The 22,481-nt window shown below is 47.5% G+C and overlaps 1 protein-coding gene across 6 annotated transcripts in view; it reads right to left on the minus strand.

Annotated features, from left to right (window-relative positions):
• ANO5 (anoctamin 5) overlaps positions 1-16,179 on the minus strand; it is a 75,033-nt gene extending 58,854 nt beyond the window's left edge. For 5 of the 6 annotated variants that reach the window (XM_069739932.1, XM_069739936.1, XM_069739933.1 and 2 more), the window contains exon 1: positions 15,985-16,164. In XM_069739932.1, coding sequence (XP_069596033.1) covers positions 15,985-16,048 — 64 coding nt within the window. In that variant the 5' untranslated portion in view covers positions 16,049-16,164. Of the gene's footprint in view, positions 1-15,984 lie in introns of all 6 variants that reach the window. The other variant, XM_069739935.1, reaches the window with a different exon arrangement.
• Positions 16,180-22,481: the final 6,302 nt, after the last annotated feature.

Below are 22,481 nucleotides of genomic sequence, written 5' to 3' on the forward strand. Positions count from 1 at the left end.
TCATTTACAGCAGGAATCCCAGGAAAAACCTTCACCTTGCTGAGCAATCCCCAAAGATAACAACATTCTCATACATTACAGACATTAGAGCTATATCACTAGTTATATTCTTGTACATAGGGGCAGTATTATAGTAGTTATATTCTTGTACATGGGCAGTATTATAGTAGTTATATTCTTGTACATAGGGGCAGTATTATAGTAGTTATATTCTTGTACATAGGGGCAGTATTATAGTAGTTATATTCTTGTACATGGGCAGTATTATAGTAGTTATATTCTTGTACATAGGGGCAGTATTATAGTAGTTATATTCTTGTACATAGGGGCAGTATTATAGTAGTTATATTCTTGTACATGGGCAGTATTATAGTAGTTATATTCTTGTACATAGGGGCAGTATTATAGTAGTTATATTCTTGTACATAGGGGCAGTATTATAGTAGTTATATTCTTGTACATAGGAGCAGTATTATCTATATCTAGTTATATATATATATATATATATATATATATATATATATATATATATATATATATATATATATATATATATATATATATATATATAATTGTCTAAGGGTTTTTCCGTCTGTCTGTCTTTGTCTGTCCTGGAAATCCCGCGTCTCTGGTCGAGGCCTGGCGGCCTCGACCAATCAATCAGCAACGGGCACAGAGACAATGATGTCATAAAGGACGTAGAAATCCCACGTTTCTGATTCAGCGACGGGCACAGTATCGACGTAGATGTCATAATGGTTGCCATGGCGACGATGATGTCATAAAAGTTGCCTCGACCAATCAGCGACGGCACAGTCTGCCGCGAATTCTGGAATCATCATTGTCCATATACTACGGGGACATGCATATTCTAGAATACCTGATGCGTTAGAATCGGGCCACAATCTAGTAGTAGTTATATTCTTGTACATAGGAGCAGTATTATAGTAGTTATATTCTTGTACATAGGGGACAGTATTATAGTAGTTATATTCTTGTACATAGGGGCAGTATTACAGTAGTTATATTCTTGTACATAGGGGCAGTATTATAGTAGTTATATTCTTGTACATAGAGGCAGTATTATAGTAGTTATATTCTTCTACATAGGGGGCAGTATTATAGTAGTTATATTCTTGTACATAGGGGCAGTATTATAGTAGTTATATTCTTGTATATAGGGGGCAGTATTATAGTTTTCTTCTATAAAGATGCAATATTATAATTTATTCTCGATTTATGTTGTATTTTACAGTACTTCTGTACAATTCTGCAGATGGTTTTTTGCTCATGAGTAAACCTGGATCTAGCATAATATAGGCAGATGTATTATGGCCAGAACATTACATAATCTGCTAATCCTGTAAATCAATTTATGTAAAACATTAAACTACAATCCTGGGATTTATGGGTTTGCTTGGTAAAGACAATTATTTTTATTGTCCTCTGCCACAGACATTGACACAGGAGAGGACCACACCTCGTTTTCTGCTTTGTAAAGTCCTTACATAAGGATGGACATACAACCATTTCACTTGGATATATTACAGCATGAAATGTTCCAGACAACTGACTAGGGAAAATGGGATAAAATATGAGCAAGCGAAAAATGCTCATCATTACTGGCTCCAGACGGCAAATCTCCAGAATAGTCAGCAGATCTCTCACCGCTACTGTAGTTACAGCCACCCCGGGGAAACGAGCATCTGACTGGGACGTCATCAGCCGACGCTGACAGATCTCTGCAGATCGATCCATCACGAGGGTGCCGATTACAATAAAGTAGTCGTACTTGGCAGGACGACCACTATAACTGTGCTCCTAGTGAAAAATACTTATTTTGCTGAAGGTCCCAGTGACTTATCTCCTCTCCTTTGCCTTGCTCCATTATGCTAATTATTCCCTCCAAAAAGGAGTCATTTGAGTAATTGGTGATTTCTATTCTGAGTAATTAGTTGATATCAAATACTAATAGGTAGATAAAGACCCGGCGGAGTGAAAATGTAACACAAAAATAGGAATGTAGCAGAAAAAGGAATATAATGGCAGCAAATCTTCAAAGTCATAATATTAGGGAATGGCATTGTAAGCATTTTCTATCAAGAAATTAATCTGAAGAAAAAACAAACAAACAAACAAAAAAAAAAAGTGTTAGGTCCTGAAATATTTAGACAGTGGCCAAACCTTCATGATTTTAGCTCTGCAGGTCAATATTTTGGATTTTAAAAGAATCTGTCCTCCCGGGAAGTATAATGACCTATTAATATGGACATACAGGTAATATAAATGTTACACTAGTCCAACCTTCAAAAGGAACCTGAAGATCGACAAGCCTACAACCTGCAGTAACCACCGATCCACCACCACCACCTCTATCCTCACCCATCCCTTGTAGATTGTGAGCCCTCGCGGGCAGGGTCCTCTCTCCTCCTGTACCAGTCGTGACTTGTATTGTTCAAGATTATTGTACTTGTTTTTATTATGTATACCCCTCCTCACCTGTAAAGCGCCATGGAATGAATGGCGCTATAATAATAAATAATAATAATAATACCGGTATGCCTCATAGTAACGGTCTTGTTACGTTCTTTCCTTATGCTAATGATTTCTTCCAGGCCCTAGGACGTGCGGTCCCCAAAATAAACCTCATTACAATACTACCCCCTCCCATGTCAGCTATGGCCCCCGATTCCTGTATGTATGTATGTATGTATGTATGTATGTATGTATGTATGTATGTATGTATGTATGTATATATATATATATATATATACACATACACACCTCATCCTCCCATCTGTGGGCGCTGCATTCAGGGATCTTCTGTGCAAACCAAAAAAAAAAGTAGAACACGTGAACATTATCCATATGTCGTCCACTTTTCATGCATCCGTTATAGTAATGTACACAGGAACAACAACTCAACCGTAATTTAATTTATTTTTGCAGATTTAAAAACCAAGTACGGCGGCTCAGCTCCTATTGAGGTGAATGATCTGCAATAGAACGGCGACTATACGGCGCACAGAGCAGCGTCGTTCTGGCTCCGCACACTGTGCACGTCTGGCAGCCGGAGGGCATGCTGACAGCAACTGATTGGTGGGGTTGTCGGGTGCCCACGATCTGATATTGATGAGCTAGCCGAAAATGATGCACCATCAATATTTAAACCCTGCACGGCCCCTTTATATATACACAGCCTTAGTAACAGTGATATGAAGCCCGGTTCTGTATACCGTGCACAGGCCTCAGAGAACAGATGCTGCTCACGCTTTTCATGAAGAACAATGATCTCTGCGTTATATTTCACCTGCTTCCTCCATTGCCGGCTGCAGGAGCGACACTCGCGTGTTCTCATTGTTTAGATCACTGCAAAACATGAAAAACGGGACTAGGACTCTGCCTGACAAGTTCTACAGAAAAACCAATCTTCTCCGCCCCCTGACAACCTCACCAACAGAGATTCCTAAAAATCTAGGAACGTGCATAAACCTGCAGTATATGATGAGCTACTGTAGACCAAACCAGTGACATGGGAAGAGAACAATTAAAAAGGAATTTCCCACCAGGGAGGACAATTTGTATTTTTTTTTTTTTTTTTTTTTTAAATCTTTTACTTAAAGCACCGCTCCAGCATTTTTTATCGCTTTAAATGGAATTCCCCGGCCTCCCATCTTATACTCACCTGCCGCCGCCATCCTTTTCCAGCAAACAGAGTGATCTATTTCACCTGCTTATTTCTGTTAAGGATGATGATTATGGCTTACAGCCAAATGAAAACCCAAAAGTCATTATCTCAGTAAATTAGAATAATTAGCCAAAAAACACCTGCAAAGGTTTCGTAAGCATTTAAAAAGGTCCCTTAATCTGTTTCAGTAGCTCCACAATCATGGGGAAGACTGCTGACCTGACAGATGTCCAGAAGGGAGTCATTGACACACTCCACAAGGAGGGGAAGCCACAAAAGGTCATTGCTAAAGAAGCCGGCTGTTCACAGAGTGCTGTATCCAAGCATATTAATGGAAAGTTGAGTGGAAAGAAAAAGTGTGGTGGAAAAAAGGAGCACAAGCAACCGGGATAACCGCAGCCTTGAAAGGATTGTTTGGGGGAGATTCACAAGGAGTGGACTGCTGCTGGAGTCATTGCTTCAAGAGCCTCCACACACAGACGTATCCAGGACATGGGCTACAAGTGTCGCATTCCTTGTGTCAGTCACTCATGACCAATAGACAATGCCAGAAGCATCTTACCTGGGCCAACGAGAAAAAGCACTGGACTGTTGCTCAGTGGTCCAAGGTGTTTTCAGATGAAAGTAAATTGTGCATTTCATTTGGAAATGAAGGTCCCAGAGTCTGGAGGAAGAGTGGAGAGGCCACAACCCAAGCTGCTGGAGGTCTAGTGTGAAGTCTCCACAGAAAGTTATGGTTTGGGGAGCCATGTCATCTGCTGGTGTAGGTCCACTGTGTTTTATCAAGACAAAAGTCAGCGCAGCCGTCTACCAGGAAATTTTAGAGCACTTCATGCTTCTATGGGGTATTGTCAAGAGGAAGATGATAGACACCAGACCCAACAATGCAGACGAGCTGAAGACTGGTATCAAAGCAATCTGGGCTTCCATAACCCCTCAGCAGTGCCACAGGCTGATCGCCTCCATGCCACATTGATGCAGCAGAGAGCTGAAAGGGTAAAAATAACCAAAATACACCCTGCATAGATGGTAGGTATGGAAACTATTTAAAAACATAGTAACATAGTAACATAGTAACATAGTTAGTAAGGCCGAAAAAAGACATTTGTCCATCCAGTTCAGCCTATATTCCATCATAATAAATACCCAGATCTACGTCCTTCTACAGAACCTAATAATTGTATGATACAATATTGTTCTGCTCCAGGAAGACATCCAGGCCTCTCTTGAACCCCTCGACTGAGTTCGCCATCACCACCTCCTCAGGCAAGCAATTCCAGATTCTCACTGCCCTAACAGTAAAGAATCCTCTTCTATGTTGGTGGAAAAACCTTCTCTCCTCCAGACGCAAAGAATGCCCCCTTGTGCCCGTCACCTTCCTTGGTATAAACAGATCCTCAGCGAGATATTTGTATTGTCCCCTTATATACTTATACATGGTTATTAGATCGCCCCTCAGTCGTCTTTTTTCTAGACTAAATAATCCTAATTTCGCTAATCTATCTGGGTATTGTAGTTCTCCCATCCCCTTTATTAATTTTGTTGCCCTCCTTTGTACTCTCTCTAGTTCCATTATATCCTTCCTGAGCACCGGTGCCCAAAACTGGACACAAGAAAAAAAAAGAAAAGAAAAAGAACCTGTACTTCTGGGGACCCCCCCAAATGTGTGAGCTATGTTGGGATTGTGCAGCATTTCCAGGGTTGCATTTACCATTGTGCATTGCTTTTGGTGTTTGCTGGCTATCTGGCATGTACTTTGGTCGTTGCCGCAATCCGTGCTCTTTGCCGAGTTTTTGTTTATAGCCCTGTGTGCAGTATAAAGTACACTAGTAGAAGTTTGGGGGCATGTAGTAATCCCATACGCCCCCCGGTATATTACTTCTTGGGCTGCCGTCACACTAGCAGTATGTGGTCAGTATTTTACATCAGTATTTGTAGCCAAAACCAGGAGTGGAACAATTAGATGAAAAGTATAATAAAAACACGTCACCACTTCTGCATTTATCACCCACTCCTGGTTTTGGCTACAAATACTGATGTAAAATACCGACCAAATACTGATAGTGTGACTGCAGCCTTATCTACGCTGTTTGTGGCTCACTTTGGGGTTGTGTTGCATCGCTTGGATTCCATTTACCTTTTTCAATTATCTGTATTCTTATCACATATTTTGTGTACATTTTCGGCATTTTTACATCACTCGGCCCTATTATAATATACCTGTCGGTGTAGATTAATTATTTACTATGTATAGTGTGCATCCATGTAGCCTGCAGCTCATGTTTCTAGGTGGATGGGCCCACAGTATGATCCAGACTTTTTTAATCTAAAATTACAAAAAAAAAAATATGTTTATCTAAGTATTTGACATTTACTATGCTATGGTGTTCAATATTAGCATGAATTTATCATTGTAACAAGTATATATTTCATAGATTTGTGTGAAGCCTCCACTAGGTCGGCTGCAGTCTGAGAAGGGAGAATCCGGCATGGAGCTCGTTCACACTGTTAGTAACTTCAATATCTGTCTTTTTCTCAGCTCCTATCTGTTATTTTATGACAAATATGAAAACTGTTGGAGGTAAAGACCACTTTTTAACAATACCTTTGGACTACATGATTCAGCAGCGCAGAATTCGACCACGTTCTCCTACATTGTATTTTATGACAAATGAACAGATAAATAAAGAGCCTGTAACATTTTTATTGTAAACCCGATTGCAAAAATGATTTTTAGCTAAAAAAACAAAACAAAAAACAAAACAAACACTCTTGCGCTGTAGTCCTGACTTAGCCCATAGCCACTCACTAGTCACATACCCGGGGGCTGCGTTACCAAGTGATCTTGTTGCACACAACACACAGACGTCAGCCGGTATCTAACCGATCGTGGGAACAACATGGCCGTCAGATATCGTCATGCACTTCCCAAAAATGTGCCTGGATCCAGGAAGGACCCGTAGAACAGGAGTTTACTTTCCATTACTATACTGTCCATAGTGTTCCAGAACATGAAACCACGTATATGACACCATGTAATAATGAATATACAGCACCCACGGGTGCACCGACCCTCCCCCGCTCGATATGTAATAATGAATATACAGCACCCACGGGTGCACCGACCCTCCCCCGCTCGATATGTAATAATGAATATACAGCACCCACGGGTGCACCGACCCTCCCCCGCTCGATATGTAATAATGAATATACAGCACCCACGGGTGCACCGACCCTCCCCCGCTCAATATGTAATAATGAATATACAGCACCCACGGGTGCACCGACCCTCCCCCGCTCGATATGTAATAATGAATATACAGCACCCACGGGTGCACCGACCCTCCCCCGCTCGATATGTAATAATGAATATACAGCACCCACGGGTGCACCGACCCTCCCCCGCTCGATATGTAATAATGAATATACAGCACCCACGGGTGCACCGACCCTCCCCCGCTCGATATGTAATAATGAATATACAGCACCCACGGGTGCACCGACCCTCCCCCGCTCGATATGTAATAATGAATATACAGCACCCACGGGTGCACCGACCCTCCCCCGCTCAATATGTAATAATGAATATACAGCACCCACGGGTGCACCGACCCTCCCCCGCTCGATATGTAATAATGAATATACAGCACCCACGGGTGCACCAACCCTCCCCCGCTCAATATGTAATAATGAATATACAGCACCCACGGGTGCACCGACCCTCCCCCGCTCAATATGTAATAATGAATATACAGCACCCACGGGTGCACCGACCCTCCCCCGCTCGATATGTAATAATGAATATACAGCACCCACGGGTGCACCAACCCTCCCCCGCTCAATATGTAATAATGAATATACAGCACCCACGGGTGCACCGACCCTCCCCCGCTCAATATGTAATAATGAATATACAGCACCCACGGGTGCACCGACCCTCCCCCGCCCGATGTTTGCCCAGGTCACACCGCGCTCCACTAGCCATGAATACAGATCCTGAACCTGTTCTTACAAGTCACAAACCATAATACACAGAGATCAGGACCCAGAAGTGAGAGAAATGCAGCATATTAGTTAGTGCAGTGCTGCGATTATTAGGTTTCAGCATTACAATAATGAGCTTTAAAAAAAAAAAAAAAAAAACCCTGAAGGGAGGAGGAAACAGACGAGACAAATGTAACAATGTATCACTTCCATGTAACCATGGAAACCATTCTGGCTACATGAAGATTGCAATAAGTGAAGGTGGAGACATAATACCAGACGGCTTTTTCTTTTAGGCTATGTGCACACGTTCAGGATTACTCGCAGAAAATTCCTGAGAAAAAAAAAAAAAAAAAAAAAACACGGACATTTTCTGCAAGAAATCCGCATAAAAACAAAAAACGCATGCGTTTTTGCCCCGATTTTGACGCGTTTTTTTTTTCCGGACACTTCCCAATGCATTTTGTAGTGGAAAATCCGCAAAATTAATGAACATGCTGCGGTTTTTACCGCAATGCGTTTTTTTCACGGAAAAAAACGCATCATGTGCACAAAACATGCGGAATTCATTCTAAATGATGGGATGCTTATTGTATGCAGTTTTTTTTTGCGGTTTTATAGCGTTTTTATCGGGAAAAACCGCAAAAAAAACGCAACGTGTGCACACAGCCTTAAAGTGATATTCTGTAGGAAGAAACAGACTCCTATCCAAAATCCAAGCAATAACTGCTCTATTAGACACCCATTAACTGCCAGAATTGGGGACTTTTGTCCCCCCATGTAAAAGTAACCGAGGTCATATGTGTACACCGCCGCACCAGTCACTCTATGGGGCTGCTGAAAATACCCCCCCATCTCGGGTCATTTCCGTATCGAATGAATGGAGCAGCATTCCGCAGTTTCGACTGCCGTCCCATTCATATTGCGGACCCCTGTTTTGGCAATTGGTGAGGGTCCCTAACTGATTGGGGCGGTGGTGAAGCACGGACTCCTCATTCATTCTCTATGGCAGGATTTTTAGCTTTATTTCATGCAATATTATTAGCAGAGTGACAATGATGCCAATATTCACAAATAATAATAACTAAAAAAGGAAAGCAGCAGCGTTGGTAATCTGAAAGCACGGGCGAACGCCTCTGACCCAGCAGTCGCCAACAATCAGCAAATATGGAGGGTGAGGCCGCAGATCCAGTGATAGGAACCTTTTATTAACCCATGAGACGTTTCAGCTCTGCGCTCGGGAAATGTTGTGTGGGCCAATAACAGGTTAATCTCCCCGGATGTGCGGCCTCACTCTCCAGATTTATTCATAACCAATAAATAATTATTATTCAATAATAAATGAAAATAAATAAACTTCCTCTTGTGAATTTTTTTTTTAAGGTGTAAGACAAATGAAGAATACAAAATAAAAAAAAATAAAATAAATATGTAACATGTCCCAGTCTCCTCTTTGCTGGAGAATGGCAACAATTTCTATTTCTGGAATGTTTATTGGCAAGAAATTCTTTCTTCCAGACAGCTGTCTGCACAAGTTCAGAGCGAAAGCTGCGTCCTGCTCACAACTAACTACTACTGAAGGCCTATGCACAGCGCAATAGTCCGTAATGTGGGATCCAGGGCTCACAGCTCCTGCAGCAATAAACTTTAAACCCCGTGTCACCCAGTGAGTTCTCCAGTTATCACAACGCCCCCAATTCTAAAAATACAACCATTACACAGCAAAGGGCGTTCCTTTCCGGGTGATAAAAAAAAAAAAATTAACTCTCAAACTGCATCTGTAGTTGGGGGGTTTCACGCGTTTATGTTGCAATCTTCATAATGTAACATTTTTACTTTTATTTTTTTTGTAGGCAAAGTTTTAGAAAATGACTAAAGAAACAATCCACCCATTCACAGGGAGCGTAACAAGATGGCTGGATTCGGAGATTACGCTTCTGGTTTTCGCTTCCCGTTTTTCCCCCACCAGTTCATCGACTAAAATATAGGTCAGTGGTTAATGACAGAGGAAATCTCGACCCTTTGCGAAGAACAGGGACAGAATTAGGAACTTGTTTGTACCTAAGCTTCAAGGAAATCCGTCATGTTGAAAATGGTATCTGATCTGCAGCCAGGAGGAGCTGATCACATTGATAAAAAAAATAAATAAAAATAAGTCTATGTGAAAAGAGTCAGGAAAAAAAACAACACTTTAGGCACAGGAGTCCAGTGGGCGGTGCTATTCAGTGATTAACAGCTTTCACCCTGCATGCAGTCATACAGGGAAGGCTGTCAATCACCGAGTAGGACCGCCCACTGGACTCGTGTACAAACACCAGGGAATAAAATGCAAGTTAGGCCACATTCACACGTTCAGTATTTGTAAGCCAAAATCAGAAGTGGGCGAGAGCCGCCGATCAGTCCGAGCATTACGATGTGATCATTGTCCGTGTTATAATGGTCATATGACTGCGTCCTTATACTGAAAATCTCAATAAATCGATGTATTATCCTACTCCGCTTCTTCTCTATTCTGTGCTGTCCACAGATCAGACGGCACGTACAACATGACATGTTCCCTTTAAATTTGGTGCGAAATGTAGTCACTTCTTTGCCCCATTCGACAAGTTGCTCGGCTTTAGATGACGTTTACAGCATGTGACCATGAAGATACATAGGTCAGAAGAGCGGCCAGGAGTTTAATCTATTTACAAAGCTATTTCTTCACACGCAGATTAATAGATGATGCCTCCAGCAGTAATGAGGCTTTTCGGTGCTTCATGATGGTCTAGCAGGGGCCATAACGTGACGTCACTCTGATAAACCAGAGGACCTTGGAGGGGTCATCATCAGAAGTCTTCTGGGACCGCTCACTTTTTTTATAACGTTGCGATGGAAACAATCTACCAATTCTCAGATCAATAATTGCAGCCCTAGAAACCCTACACCCACTCCCCCATTATCTATACTTATCAGTACCATCTGGATACGGCTGATCTGTGCCCGGCATGCCCAATAAGGGGCAGCTGGGATTTTACAGCTCAACGTTTTGTAGGACAGACCGGTCATAGGGACATTCTGACAGATGATATCAGGGCAAAGGAGGAAGGGGAAAGACACATTTCAACGTTCTGATAACCGGCAGCACGTGCGCTCCTGATGCTGCAGACCGACAGCAGCATTGGAGGAACACAGCGGTACTGAAGCCAGGCCCAGACTGCCGCTTACAATCTCTTTACTATACAGCTTGCAAGCGCTGCACTCCTTACCTAGAAAACCGGGCACCTCTGACGGAACGCAGAGGTGGCCGGTAATCTTGGCAACGAGCAGTAAAATATAGAATGAAAAAGCTTTATTCTTGAGAACAGAGGCAAATTTTACTTACGCAGATTAGATGTACCAATTTTAAACAGCACCAACCATCTAACTTATAAAAAGAAGACCTGACTCTTCCCCGATGGCAGATATCAAGCGAAATCAAAGGTAGGGCATGTTGGATTTTAATATGCCCAATTGTTCTGTTCTTATGGGATACAAGCTGTGACAGCAGATCCCTATTAAAGGGAAACTGTCACCTGACTTTGGCGGGACCGGTTTTGGGTCATATGGGCGGAGTTTTCGGGTGTTTGATTCCCCCTTTCCTTACCCGCTGGCTGCATGCTGGCCGAAATATTGGATTGAAGTTCATTCTCTGTCCTCCGTAGTATGCGCCTGCGCAAGGCAAATTGGAGGAACGCACTTCAGAAAAATGGGATCTTTACGTTCCTGTTCAAATTGGAGTCTAAAGTCACAAGTAAATGCTGCGAGTATTCCCTCAACTAAAATTCTAACACTGACAAAAGTTAGCAACAATGTATACCGCGAGGGTAAACCTTTGTTTCCCTAAATGGTTAAATAAATCATACTGTCCCAACAGAGGCAAGAAAAACTTTTTTGGCTTCCATCAGGTGAACTGCACCTAGGGCTACACTGAGGTCTCTTGGTACATATGAAGGACAGGTTCTTAAAGAACAATGTGAACACAGACTAAAACCAGAGGCACAGATGGAGAGATGGGGAATTTAATTTAGATTTTAAAAAACCTGTGGTCCGCCCTCTGTCACCAACTAGAACACCCCTCATTTAGAAGCAAGAAGAGCTCTATTTATGGAGAGGAACTCCACCCTGACCCAAAATTACAGGAGCACAACTCAGTCCAGACTTTCAATTATAGAGAAAATAACTACAAAAAGCAGAAGGGTCCTAATGTGCAGGGAGACCACCAATCTCCACACACCCACAAGCCTAAAATAAGAAGCAGCGGTATGTGGATGACCAGCGCCCTGGACGGGGCCTGCACCAGATGTCACGAGACGGGAGAACAGCAGATCATCCAGAGGACCATAGAACACCCCAGTGAGGTCCTACTAAAAAGGCTGCCTCGATTAATCGAATTACCCTTCTGGTCCCTATGATAACACCTCCTGTACTGTGCCTGTGCGATCAATATGTAGGTGATGCCATTCACTGTCTGTGACGATAATGAGACTGTAGAAAAGTGATCTCTACTGAACAGGAATCAGGCTATTATGGAGCTCAGTGGTCAGGAAAAACTGCAAGATTTCAGGATGTTTATAAATAGTAAGAATCATTCAGAGAATAAAGAAAAATACCAGAAATTCCAAAAATACGTTTAAAATGAAAACAATCTGTTAATTTTTGAAGACTTTCTCTTTGAAGCACACATCCAGTTTCAGGCACAGAGGGATTCTGGGTTTTGAGAAATGGGTGAAAAAATAATAATAATAATAATAATATTTCATTATTTTAAGAATAGAAGTAGTAACTAGTTAGGCCAAATGTCAGGCCCGGCCGTGGGTGTCCTTATCATAGACATATATAAGGATGTCACGTTTGGGTCCGATGACCCATGGTCAGTCCTTGTCCGTACAACCAGCCTAATATAAGGAGGTTCCCCACTTCAATAACCGCAGCAGAGAAACATTACTACGCACATGTAATTGGCTGTCAGGGCGTTATACATAGTTAGGCCGTACTGTTCCTTTAAGAAGTGATACATAGTATCTAATTTGAGTTGAAACAGGAACCAATACAAAAACTGAGGCTACAACATGGATACAAAGTGAAAGATGAGGAAAATGACAGCAAAGATTCATCTGCACAAACACTATCTCCCATTCTCAGCCTAGAAAAACTCTATAGGAAACAATAATTACCATGTGCATCTTTCAGGGACTCCCCAGTGTGCACACAGTCACGTCATTAAATGTGGTGTTAGTCACATCTGACTCTGGGAAAGCTGGGTTATCACCATGTGGCTGCTTCCCCGATCTCACAGGGAATGTGAGAGCTTTCCCATTAAACGAGCCACAGGTAACACAGCTCCCATTATAAGTATTGGTAGTTGTGCGCGGTCGCCGTCTCTGCAGCTGTCGGGATGTTATGAAAGCTGCCCAGGTGACATCATTTATCACCGCCCCGAGGTACATGTACCTGCAGGTGCGGCACGACATGACAACCCTCACTTTCTCCTATTACAGCACTGAGCTGCGTCACTCACAGGCTTCCATCGCACGGAACAGTAAAGTGTAATCATCAACCAGCCCAACTCTGGACCACCAAGACAGTAAAAGGGAAGCCATCATCAGAAAATGGCTTCTTGCGTTCCTTTTAATTTTTCCCAATTTGGCATTTTTTTTTTTTTTTCACATCAGGATCTACATTTAAAAAAATAAATAAATAAAAGTTTTTAGAAGACTCCTTATCATCAGAGGCAGAATTACAATGACCGGTAACACCTATATACACAGCTCATAAACAGGGTCCACCAATCACAATAGGTGATGTCAAAAGGTGACCCACCCCCTCTCTTACAAAAGCTAAAGTCTGACCTTTGCAGCTATGTACATGTGTTGTTTCCTGAAACAGTCTGATTCTTACTCATTTTTAATAGGTAATGATATGGAGGGGGAAAAAAAAAAAAAACGAACTATACACATTTAAAGGGGGCTGTCAAGGCTTAGCACTGAAGTCTGCAGTTGCTCTATATATCTGCAGATTTGTGAATCATCACAGTGCACACTGTCAGGATTCTCCGATGCTGGTGGCGAGATTGAGTGTCCATGTGACTAAGTATGCGATATACTAACTTCAAGCCACATTCCGACTAGAAGTGTGCGGCCACCCTCAGGTCACTTGTATTGAGTGAGGCCGCACACATCTAGTCGGAAAGTGACCAGGAGTATGTAAATCGCACACTTGTGGTTACACGATAGTCGCCCCTGGAGAATCCTGACAGTGTGCAGTGCGTGCACTGTGAGGAGAGTCACAGAGTGACCGCAGACTTTTGTGTTAAAGCTGAACACCACCTTTAAGGGTATGTGCACACGTATTTTGGAGCTCTGCGGGTCAGCCGACAGCTTTATCTCCTGACTCCTCCATACACAGGAGTGCGCCTGTGTTCTTTGGGAGAGAGGTGCTGCCAGACCCCTCAGTCCTTTCCAGACCCCTCTAGAGGTGGCTTATCCATTAGAGAACAAAAGGATCGACAGTCCGAAATCAGACAAGCCAGATCCTTATCTCCCCCATCATCACCCATCGGGGATGAGTCTGGGCCCCCCCCCCATACACATTACACTGTCAGCCGTGCTTATCAATATCGGTTGGTTCAGCTGATGTTAGTGAAATGTGTACGGGGGTCTTGATTTTTAAGTTGACGTATCATCTGCACACAGCCTGCCATCGTTCTCGACAGCACAGGTCCTGTTTACACCACATGATGTGCTGCCGAGAGTGATGATCTCTTACTCAGCAGCCTGTTTAGACTGTACGATTATCGCGAACGCTCGTACGTGCACCTTACGGCTGATGTAGCACAGAAGGTGGGATATCCACGGAGCGTTACAGACGCTGCAAAGTGGGCGAGATTGTAACAAGGATCATAATCCATAGGGTGAAGTCTGCATGGAACGATCCAGCTGCGGACTGTCACAGATCAGCAGAGGACTATTATGGTCAGATGTGGGCATATCCGAGTAGTTCAGCCCCCTGGAATATTATCAAAATGGTGACAGTTTCTATTGACGTTTGGGGTCTCAGGTATAAAGGGCTATTTCCACCAGCACACGGGCAGCACACGCGGACGCCAACTGTGTGCGGTTTGGTTTTATCATGAACCCACAGGCTTACACTGAAACTTTCCATCTGTGACATAAACTGGCATGTGAACAGCCCCGTAGACTACAATGGGCATATGTTCTACAGAAGAAAACCACAGACAGAACACGTAGAGGTAAAAAGGACGTCTGAACGAAGCCTTGGGCCCCAGTCACACATCTGTAAAAAAAAATAAAAATGGCGCCGGTGTCAGTGTGTGGCCCGTGTGTTTTTATTATCAGTGTTTTTCACAGATGGATAAATACGTTACCTGCCTTGTCTTATGTCACAGCTCACAGTCTGACGCCCCATCCAGACATCGGTATTCTATATGGATACAACACGCACCTATTGTTATCTACAGCGCCATTCACACGGATCTCGTGTCAGGGCAAAACACGGAGACACGTCTTATTTCCAGCAGCGCAGATGACGAGGGACAACACAAGTCTATGAGGCCTTGAAGAACACGACCAGCATACGGAGGGCGTCAGCGTCTAATGTACGCTGTCCGTGTGAGAGGAGAAGCCGCCATTTATCCATCCGTGAAAAAACACTGAGCAGACCCCGGCAGCAAAGACGCAAACGGCAAAGACGCAGACACGCCGACGGCAAAGACGCAGACACGCCGACGGCAAAGACGCAGACACGCCGACGGCAAAGACGCAGACACGCCGACGGCAAAGACGCAGACACGCCGACGGCAAAGACGCAGACACGCCGACGGCAAAGACGCAGACACGCCGACGGCAAAGACGCAGACACGCCGACGGCAAAGACGCAGACACGCCGACGGCAAAGACGCAGACACACCGGCCAAACACTGAAGGTAAAAATGGACACACTGACAGTAAAGACAGACACACTGAGCTGACACAGTAAAAACGGATAAATATGGACCAAACACTGAAGACACACTGACACCAAAAAAAAACCTGATGACACCGGTGCCATTTTTTACCCGTTCATACACAGAGGTGTGAATGAGGCCTTCTGTGCAGTCGTGTACGGACTCCAGGACACTGTCCCGGTCTCCTGCAGACACTGCTCCTTGTATAGACACATTCCACACATGAGTCACCCGGAAACCCCGAGCGTGAGTCACCCCAAAACTGATAATAACCCCCGGACCGACCACCCTCCAGACCCCACCAGTGTCCCCGCCGCCCCAGACTCACCGTCCGCCGCCCCCGACATCTCTATCAGCGTCTCCTCCTCTTTCTTCTTCCCGTTGCGGTTCATGGTTCCCGGCTTCTCTCAGCTCTTATCTCCGAGACAAGAAAGAGAAAGTCGGAGCTGCCACAGCACGGGGAGACCGACAGCGAGCGGCGGATATAACCGGGACTGACGGCCTCCAGCACAGCTCCTCCTCCAAGAAACTACCCCCATCCTCCGCCCCCTGAGTATATGAGACTACTCCCCCCATCCTCCGCCCCCTGAGTATATGAGACTACTCCCCCCATCCTCCGCCCCCTGAGTATATGAGACTACTCCCCCCATCCTCCGCCCCCTGAGTATATGATATATGAGACTACTCCCCACATCCTCCGCCCCTGAGTATATGATATATGAGATTACTCACCCCATCCTCCACAACTCCTCCTCCAAGAAACTACCCCCATCCTCCACCTCCAGAGTATATGATATATGAGAGTACTCCCCCCAACCTCCATCTCCTGTATATATTAGACTACTCTCCTCATCCTCCGCCTTCTGTATATATTATACTACTCTCCTCATCTTCTGCCTTCTGTATATATTAGACTACTCTCCTCATCCTCCACCTCCTGTATATATTATACTACGCTCCTCATCCTCCTCCTCTTATATATATTACACTACTCTCATCCTCCTCCTGTATATATTACACTATCTATTGTACGGTAATGTCTCTATCATTACAGAATAACATTTACTCTTCTGCGCCATATGTCCTACAGAGGCAGCGTCAGTCTGGCGAGACAGCGTCAGTTTGGCAAGACAGCGGTGGTCAGGCGAGACAGGGTCAGTCCGGCGAGGTAGCGTCAGTCCGGCGATGCAGCGTCAATCTGGTGAGTCAGCGTTAGTCCTGTGAGATAGCGTCAATCCGGCGAGGTAGTGTCAGTCCAGTGAGGCAGCATCAGTCCGGCGAGGCAGCGTTAGTCCAGCGAGACAGCATCAGTTCAGCGAGGTAGCGTCAGTCCAGGGAGGCAGCGTCAGTCCGGCGAGGCAGTGTCAGTACGGCAAGGCAGCGTCAGTCCGGTAATGGCAGCGTCAGTCCGGTAATGGTAGCGTCAGTCCAGGGAGGCAGCATCAGTCCAGGAAGGCAGCATCAGTCCGGTGAGGCAGCATCAGTTCAGCGAGGTAGCGTCAGTCCAGGGAGACAGCATCAGTCCAGTGAGGCAGTGTCAGTCCAGCGAGGCAGCATAAGTCTGGTAATGGCAGTGTCAGCCCGGTAATGGCAGCGTCAGTCTGGCAAGGTAGCATCAGTCCAGGGAGGCATCATCAGTCCAGCGAGGTAGTGTCAGTCCGGCGAGGCAGCGTCAGTCCGGCGAAGCAGCATCAGTCCGGCGAGGCAGCGTCAGTCCGGCAAAACAGGGTCAGTCTGGCAAAACAGGGTCATTCCGCCAAGGTAGCGTCAGTCCAGCAAGGCAGCGTCAGTCTGGCAAGGCAGCGTCAGTCCGGGAAGCAGCGTCAGTCCGGCAAGGCAGCATCAGTCCGGTGAGTCAGTGTTAGTCCTATGAGACAGCGTCAGTCTGGCGAGGTAGCATCAGTCCAGTGAGGCAGCGTCAGTCCAGGGAGGCAGCGTCAGTCCAGGGTGGCAGCGTCAGTCCGGCGAGGCAGCATCAGTTCAGGGAGGCAGCATCAGGCCAAAGAGGCAGCATCAGTCCAACGAGGTAGTGTCAGTCCAGGGAGGCAGCGTCAGTCCGGCGAAGCAGCGTCAGTCCGGCGAGGCAGCATCAGTCCGGCAAAACAGGGTCAGTCCGGCAAGACAGTGTCATTCTGGCGAGGTAGCATCAGTCCGGCGAGGCAGCGTAAGTCTGGCAAGGCAGCGTCAGTCCGGTGAGTCACTGTTAGTCCTATGAGACAGCGTCAGTCTAGTGAGGCCGTGTCAGTCCAGGGAGGTAGCGTCAGTCCAGCGAGGCAGCATCAGTTCAGGGAGGCAGCATCAGGCCAGAGAGGCAGCATCAGTCCAGCGACGTAGTGTCAGTCCAGGGAAGGCAGCGTCAGTCTGGTGACGCAGTGTCAGTCCAGCGAGGCAGCATCAGTTCAGCGAGGTAGCATCAGTCCAGGGAGGCAGCGTCAGTCCTGTGAGGCAGTGTCAGTCCAGCGAGGCAGCATCAGTCTGGTAATGGCAGTGTCAGTCCGTTAATGGCAGCGTGAGTCTGGCGAGGTAGCATCAGTCCAGGGAGGCAGCATCAGTCCAGCGAGGTAGCGTCAGTCCGGCGAGGCAGCGTCAGTCTGGTGAGGCAGCATCAGTCCAGCGAAACAGGGTCAGTCCGGCGAGGCAGCATCAGTCCGGCGAGGCTGCGTCAGTCTGGCAAGGCAGCGTCAGTCCGGTGAGTCAGTGTTAGTCCTATGAGACAGCGTCAGTCTGGCGAGGTAGCGTCAGTCCGGCGAGTTAGCATCAGTCCAGTGAGGCAGTATCAGTCCAGGGAGGCAGCATCAGTCCAGGGAGGCAGCGTCAGTCCAGCGAGGCAGCATCAGTTCAGGGAGGCAGCATCAGGCCAGAGAGGCAGCATCAGTACAGCGAGGCAGTGTCAGTCCAGGGAGGCATCGTCAGTCTGGTGACAGTGTCAGTCCAGCGAGGCAGCATCAGTCTGGTAATGGCAGCGTCAGTCCGGTAATGGCAGCATCAGTCTGGCAAGGTAGCATCAGTCCAGGGAGGCAGCATCAGTCCAGTGAGGTAGCGTCAGTCCCGTGAAGAAGCGTCAGTCCGGTAAGGCAGCGTCAGTCCGGCAAAGCAGCGTCAGTCCGGCAAGGCAGCGTCAGTCCGGCGAGACAGAGTTATTCTGGCGAGGTAGCTTCAGACTGGCGAGGCAGCGTCAGTCTGGCAGGCAGAATCAGTCCGGTGAGTCAGTGTCAGTCTGTGAGACAGCGTCAGTCCGGCAAGGCAGCGTCAGTCCGGGAGGCAGCATCAGTCCGGTGAGGCAGTGTCAGTCCAGCGAGGCAGCATCAGTCTGGTAATTGCCGCATCAGTCTGGTAATGGCAGCGTCAGTCTGGCGAGGTAGCATCAGTCCAAGGAGGCAGAATCATTCCAGCGAGGTAGCGTCAGTCCGGTGAGGCAGCATCAGTCCGGCGAAGCAGCGTCAGTCTGGTGAGGCAGCGTCAGTTCAGGGAGGCAGCATCAGTCCAGCCAAGCAGCGTCAGTCCAGGGAGGCAGTGTGAGTCCGGTAATGGCAGTGTCAGTCCGGTAATGGCAGCGTCAATCCGGCGAGGTAGCGTCAATCCAGAAAGGTAGCATCAGTCCAGCGAGGTAGCATCAGTCCAGAGAGGCAGTGACAGTCCAGTGAGGCAGTGTCAGTCCAGAGAGGCAGCATCAGTCCAGCGAGGCAGCGTCAGTCCAGCGAGGCAGCGTCAATCCAGGGAAGAAGCGTCAGTCCACGGAGGAAGCGTCAGTCCAGGGAGGCAGCGTCAGTCCAGGGAGGCAGCGTCAATCCAGGGAGGCAGCATCAGTCCAGCAATGGCAGAGTCAATCCAGAGAGACAGTGCCAGTCCGGCGAGGTGACTCTTTCCATAGAGTATTCACCAAACTGAAGTGCCCTCACTGGTGGGAATATGCGAGATGTCAGTGAACGGGGGGAGTACCCCAGAACAGTACTTCCTGCAGAATAGTCCTGCCTCGGATCTTCTCTCCACAACACTAACATTCTCAATGGAATCCCCATCTAGGTAGGACTGCGGAACTCTCATGCACCTGATGTTCCAGCGTCCTACTATGGTGGAGATGTCAATCCTGCGTAGAGACAATGGCGGACACACCATTGGTACAACATGCCGCACGGCGTCACAGGAGATAAGGGGGCTCTTCTTCCTCCAAAGCAGGTGAAATTGTGCATTATGAGGAGCTCTTGGACTGCAAAGGGCCCATATATTGTTCGTGTACGGGGCCTCTCTTGTTTGTGCCCGCTCTCGCTTAGGGAGGCATAATTAGAAGATCAGAGAAAGGACTAGTCCTTCATTAGTATAAGCGGCGAGGTAGCGTCAGTCCAGGGAGGCAGCATCAGTCCAGGCAGGCAGCGTCAGTCCAGGAAGGCAGCATCAGTCTGGCAAGGCAGCATCAGTTCAGTGAGGTAGCGTCAGTCCAGCGAGGCAGCATCAGTCTGGCGAAGCAGCGTCAGTCTGGTGAGGCAGCGTCAGTTCAGGGAGGCAGCATCAGTCCAGCCAAGCAGCGTCAGTCCAGGGAGGCAGTGTGAGTCCGGTAATGGCAGTGTCAGTCCGGTAATGGCAGCATCAGTCTGGCAAGGTAGCATCAGTCCAGGGAGGCAGCATCAGTCCAGTGAGGTAGCGTCAGTCCCGTGAAGAAGCGTCAGTCCGGTAAGGCAGCGTCAGTCCGGTGAGGCAGCGTCAGTCCGGCAAAGCAGCGTCAGTCCGGCAAGGCAGCGTCAGTCCGGCGAGACAGAGTTATTCTGGCGAGGTAGCTTCAGACTGGCGAGGCAGCGTCAGTCTGGCAGGCAGAATCAGTCCGGTGAGTCAGTGTCAGTCTGTGAGACAGCGTCAGTCCGGCAAGGCAGCGTCAGTCCGGGAGGCAGCATCAGTCCGGTGAGGCAGTGTCAGTCCAGCGAGGCAGCATCAGTCTGGTAATTGCCGCATCAGTCTGGTAATGGCAGCGTCAGTCTGGCGAGGTAGCATCAGTCCAAGGAGGCAGAATCATTCCAGCGAGGTAGCGTCAGTCCGGTGAGGCAGCATCAGTCCGGCGAAGCAGCGTCAGTCTGGTGAGGCAGCGTCAGTTCAGGGAGGCAGCATCAGTCCAGCCAAGCAGCGTCAGTCCAGGGAGGCAGTGTGAGTCCGGTAATGGCAGTGTCAGTCCGGTAATGGCAGCGTCAATCCGGCGAGGTAGCGTCAATCCAGAAAGGTAGCATCAGTCCAGCGAGGTAGCATCAGTCCAGAGAGGCAGTGACAGTCCAGTGAGGCAGTGTCAGTCCAGAGAGGCAGCATCAGTCCAGCGAGGCAGCGTCAGTCCAGCGAGGCAGCGTCAATCCAGGGAAGAAGCGTCAGTCCACGGAGGAAGCGTCAGTCCAGGGAGGCAGCGTCAGTCCAGGGAGGCAGCGTCAATCCAGGGAGGCAGCATCAGTCCAGCAATGGCAGAGTCAATCCAGAGAGACAGTGCCAGTCCGGCGAGGTGACTCTTTCCATAGAGTATTCACCAAACTGAAGTGCCCTCACTGGTGGGAATATGCGAGATGTCAGTGAACGGGGGGAGTACCCCAGAACAGTACTTCCTGCAGAATAGTCCTGCCTCGGATCTTCTCTCCACAACACTAACATTCTCAATGGAATCCCCATCTAGGTAGGACTGCGGAACTCTCATGCACCTGATGTTCCAGCGTCCTACTATGGTGGAGATGTCAATCCTGCGTAGAGACAATGGCGGACACACCATTGGTACAACATGCCGCACGGCGTCACAGGAGATAAGGGGGCTCTTCTTCCTCCAAAGCAGGTGAAATTGTGCATTATGAGGAGCTCTTGGACTGCAAAGGGCCCATATATTGTTCGTGTACGGGGCCTCTCTTGTTTGTGCCCGCTCTCGCTTAGGGAGGCATAATTAGAAGATCAGAGAAAGGACTAGTCCTTCATTAGTATAAGCGGCGAGGTAGCGTCAGTCCAGGGAGGCAGCATCAGTCCAGGCAGGCAGCGTCAGTCCAGGAAGGCAGCATCAGTCTGGCAAGGCAGCATCAGTTCAGTGAGGTAGCGTCAGTCCAGCGAGGCAGCATCAGTCTGGCGAAGCAGCGTCAGTCTGGTGAGGCAGCGTCAGTTCAGGGAGGCAGCATCAGTCCAGCCAAGCAGCGTCAGTCCAGGGAGGCAGTGTGAGTCCGGTAATGGCAGTGTCAGTCCGGTAATGGCAGCATCAGTCTGGCAAGGTAGCATCAGTCCAGGGAGGCAGCATCAGTCCAGTGAGGTAGCGTCAGTCCCGTGAAGAAGCGTCAGTCCGGTAAGGCAGCGTCAGTCCGGTGAGGCAGCGTCAGTCCGGCAAAGCAGCGTCAGTCCGGCAAGGCAGCGTCAGTCCGGCGAGACAGAGTTATTCTGGCGAGGTAGCTTCAGACTGGCGAGGCAGCGTCAGTCTGGCAGGCAGAATCAGTCCGGTGAGTCAGTGTCAGTCTGTGAGACAGCGTCAGTCCGGCAAGGCAGTGTCAGTCCGGGAGGCAGCATCAGTCCGGTGAGGCAGTGTCAGTCCAGCGAGGCAGCATCAGTCTGGTAATTGCCGCATCAGTCTGGTAATGGCAGCGTCAGTCTGGCGAGGTAGCATCAGTCCAAGGAGGCAGAATCATTCCAGCGAGGTAGCGTCAGTCCGGTGAGGCAGCATCAGTCCGGCGAAGCAGCGTCAGTCTGGTGAGGCAGCGTCAGTTCAGGGAGGCAGCATCAGTCCAGCCAAGCAGCGTCAGTCCAGGGAGGCAGTGTGAGTCCGGTAATGGCAGTGTCAGTCCGGTAATGGCAGCGTCAATCCGGCGAGGTAGCGTCAATCCAGAAAGG

The sequence above is a fragment of the Ranitomeya imitator genome, chromosome 9 (genome assembly GCF_032444005.1).
Source record: "Ranitomeya imitator isolate aRanImi1 chromosome 9, aRanImi1.pri, whole genome shotgun sequence".
Classification (NCBI taxonomy): domain Eukaryota; kingdom Metazoa; phylum Chordata; class Amphibia; order Anura; family Dendrobatidae; genus Ranitomeya; species Ranitomeya imitator.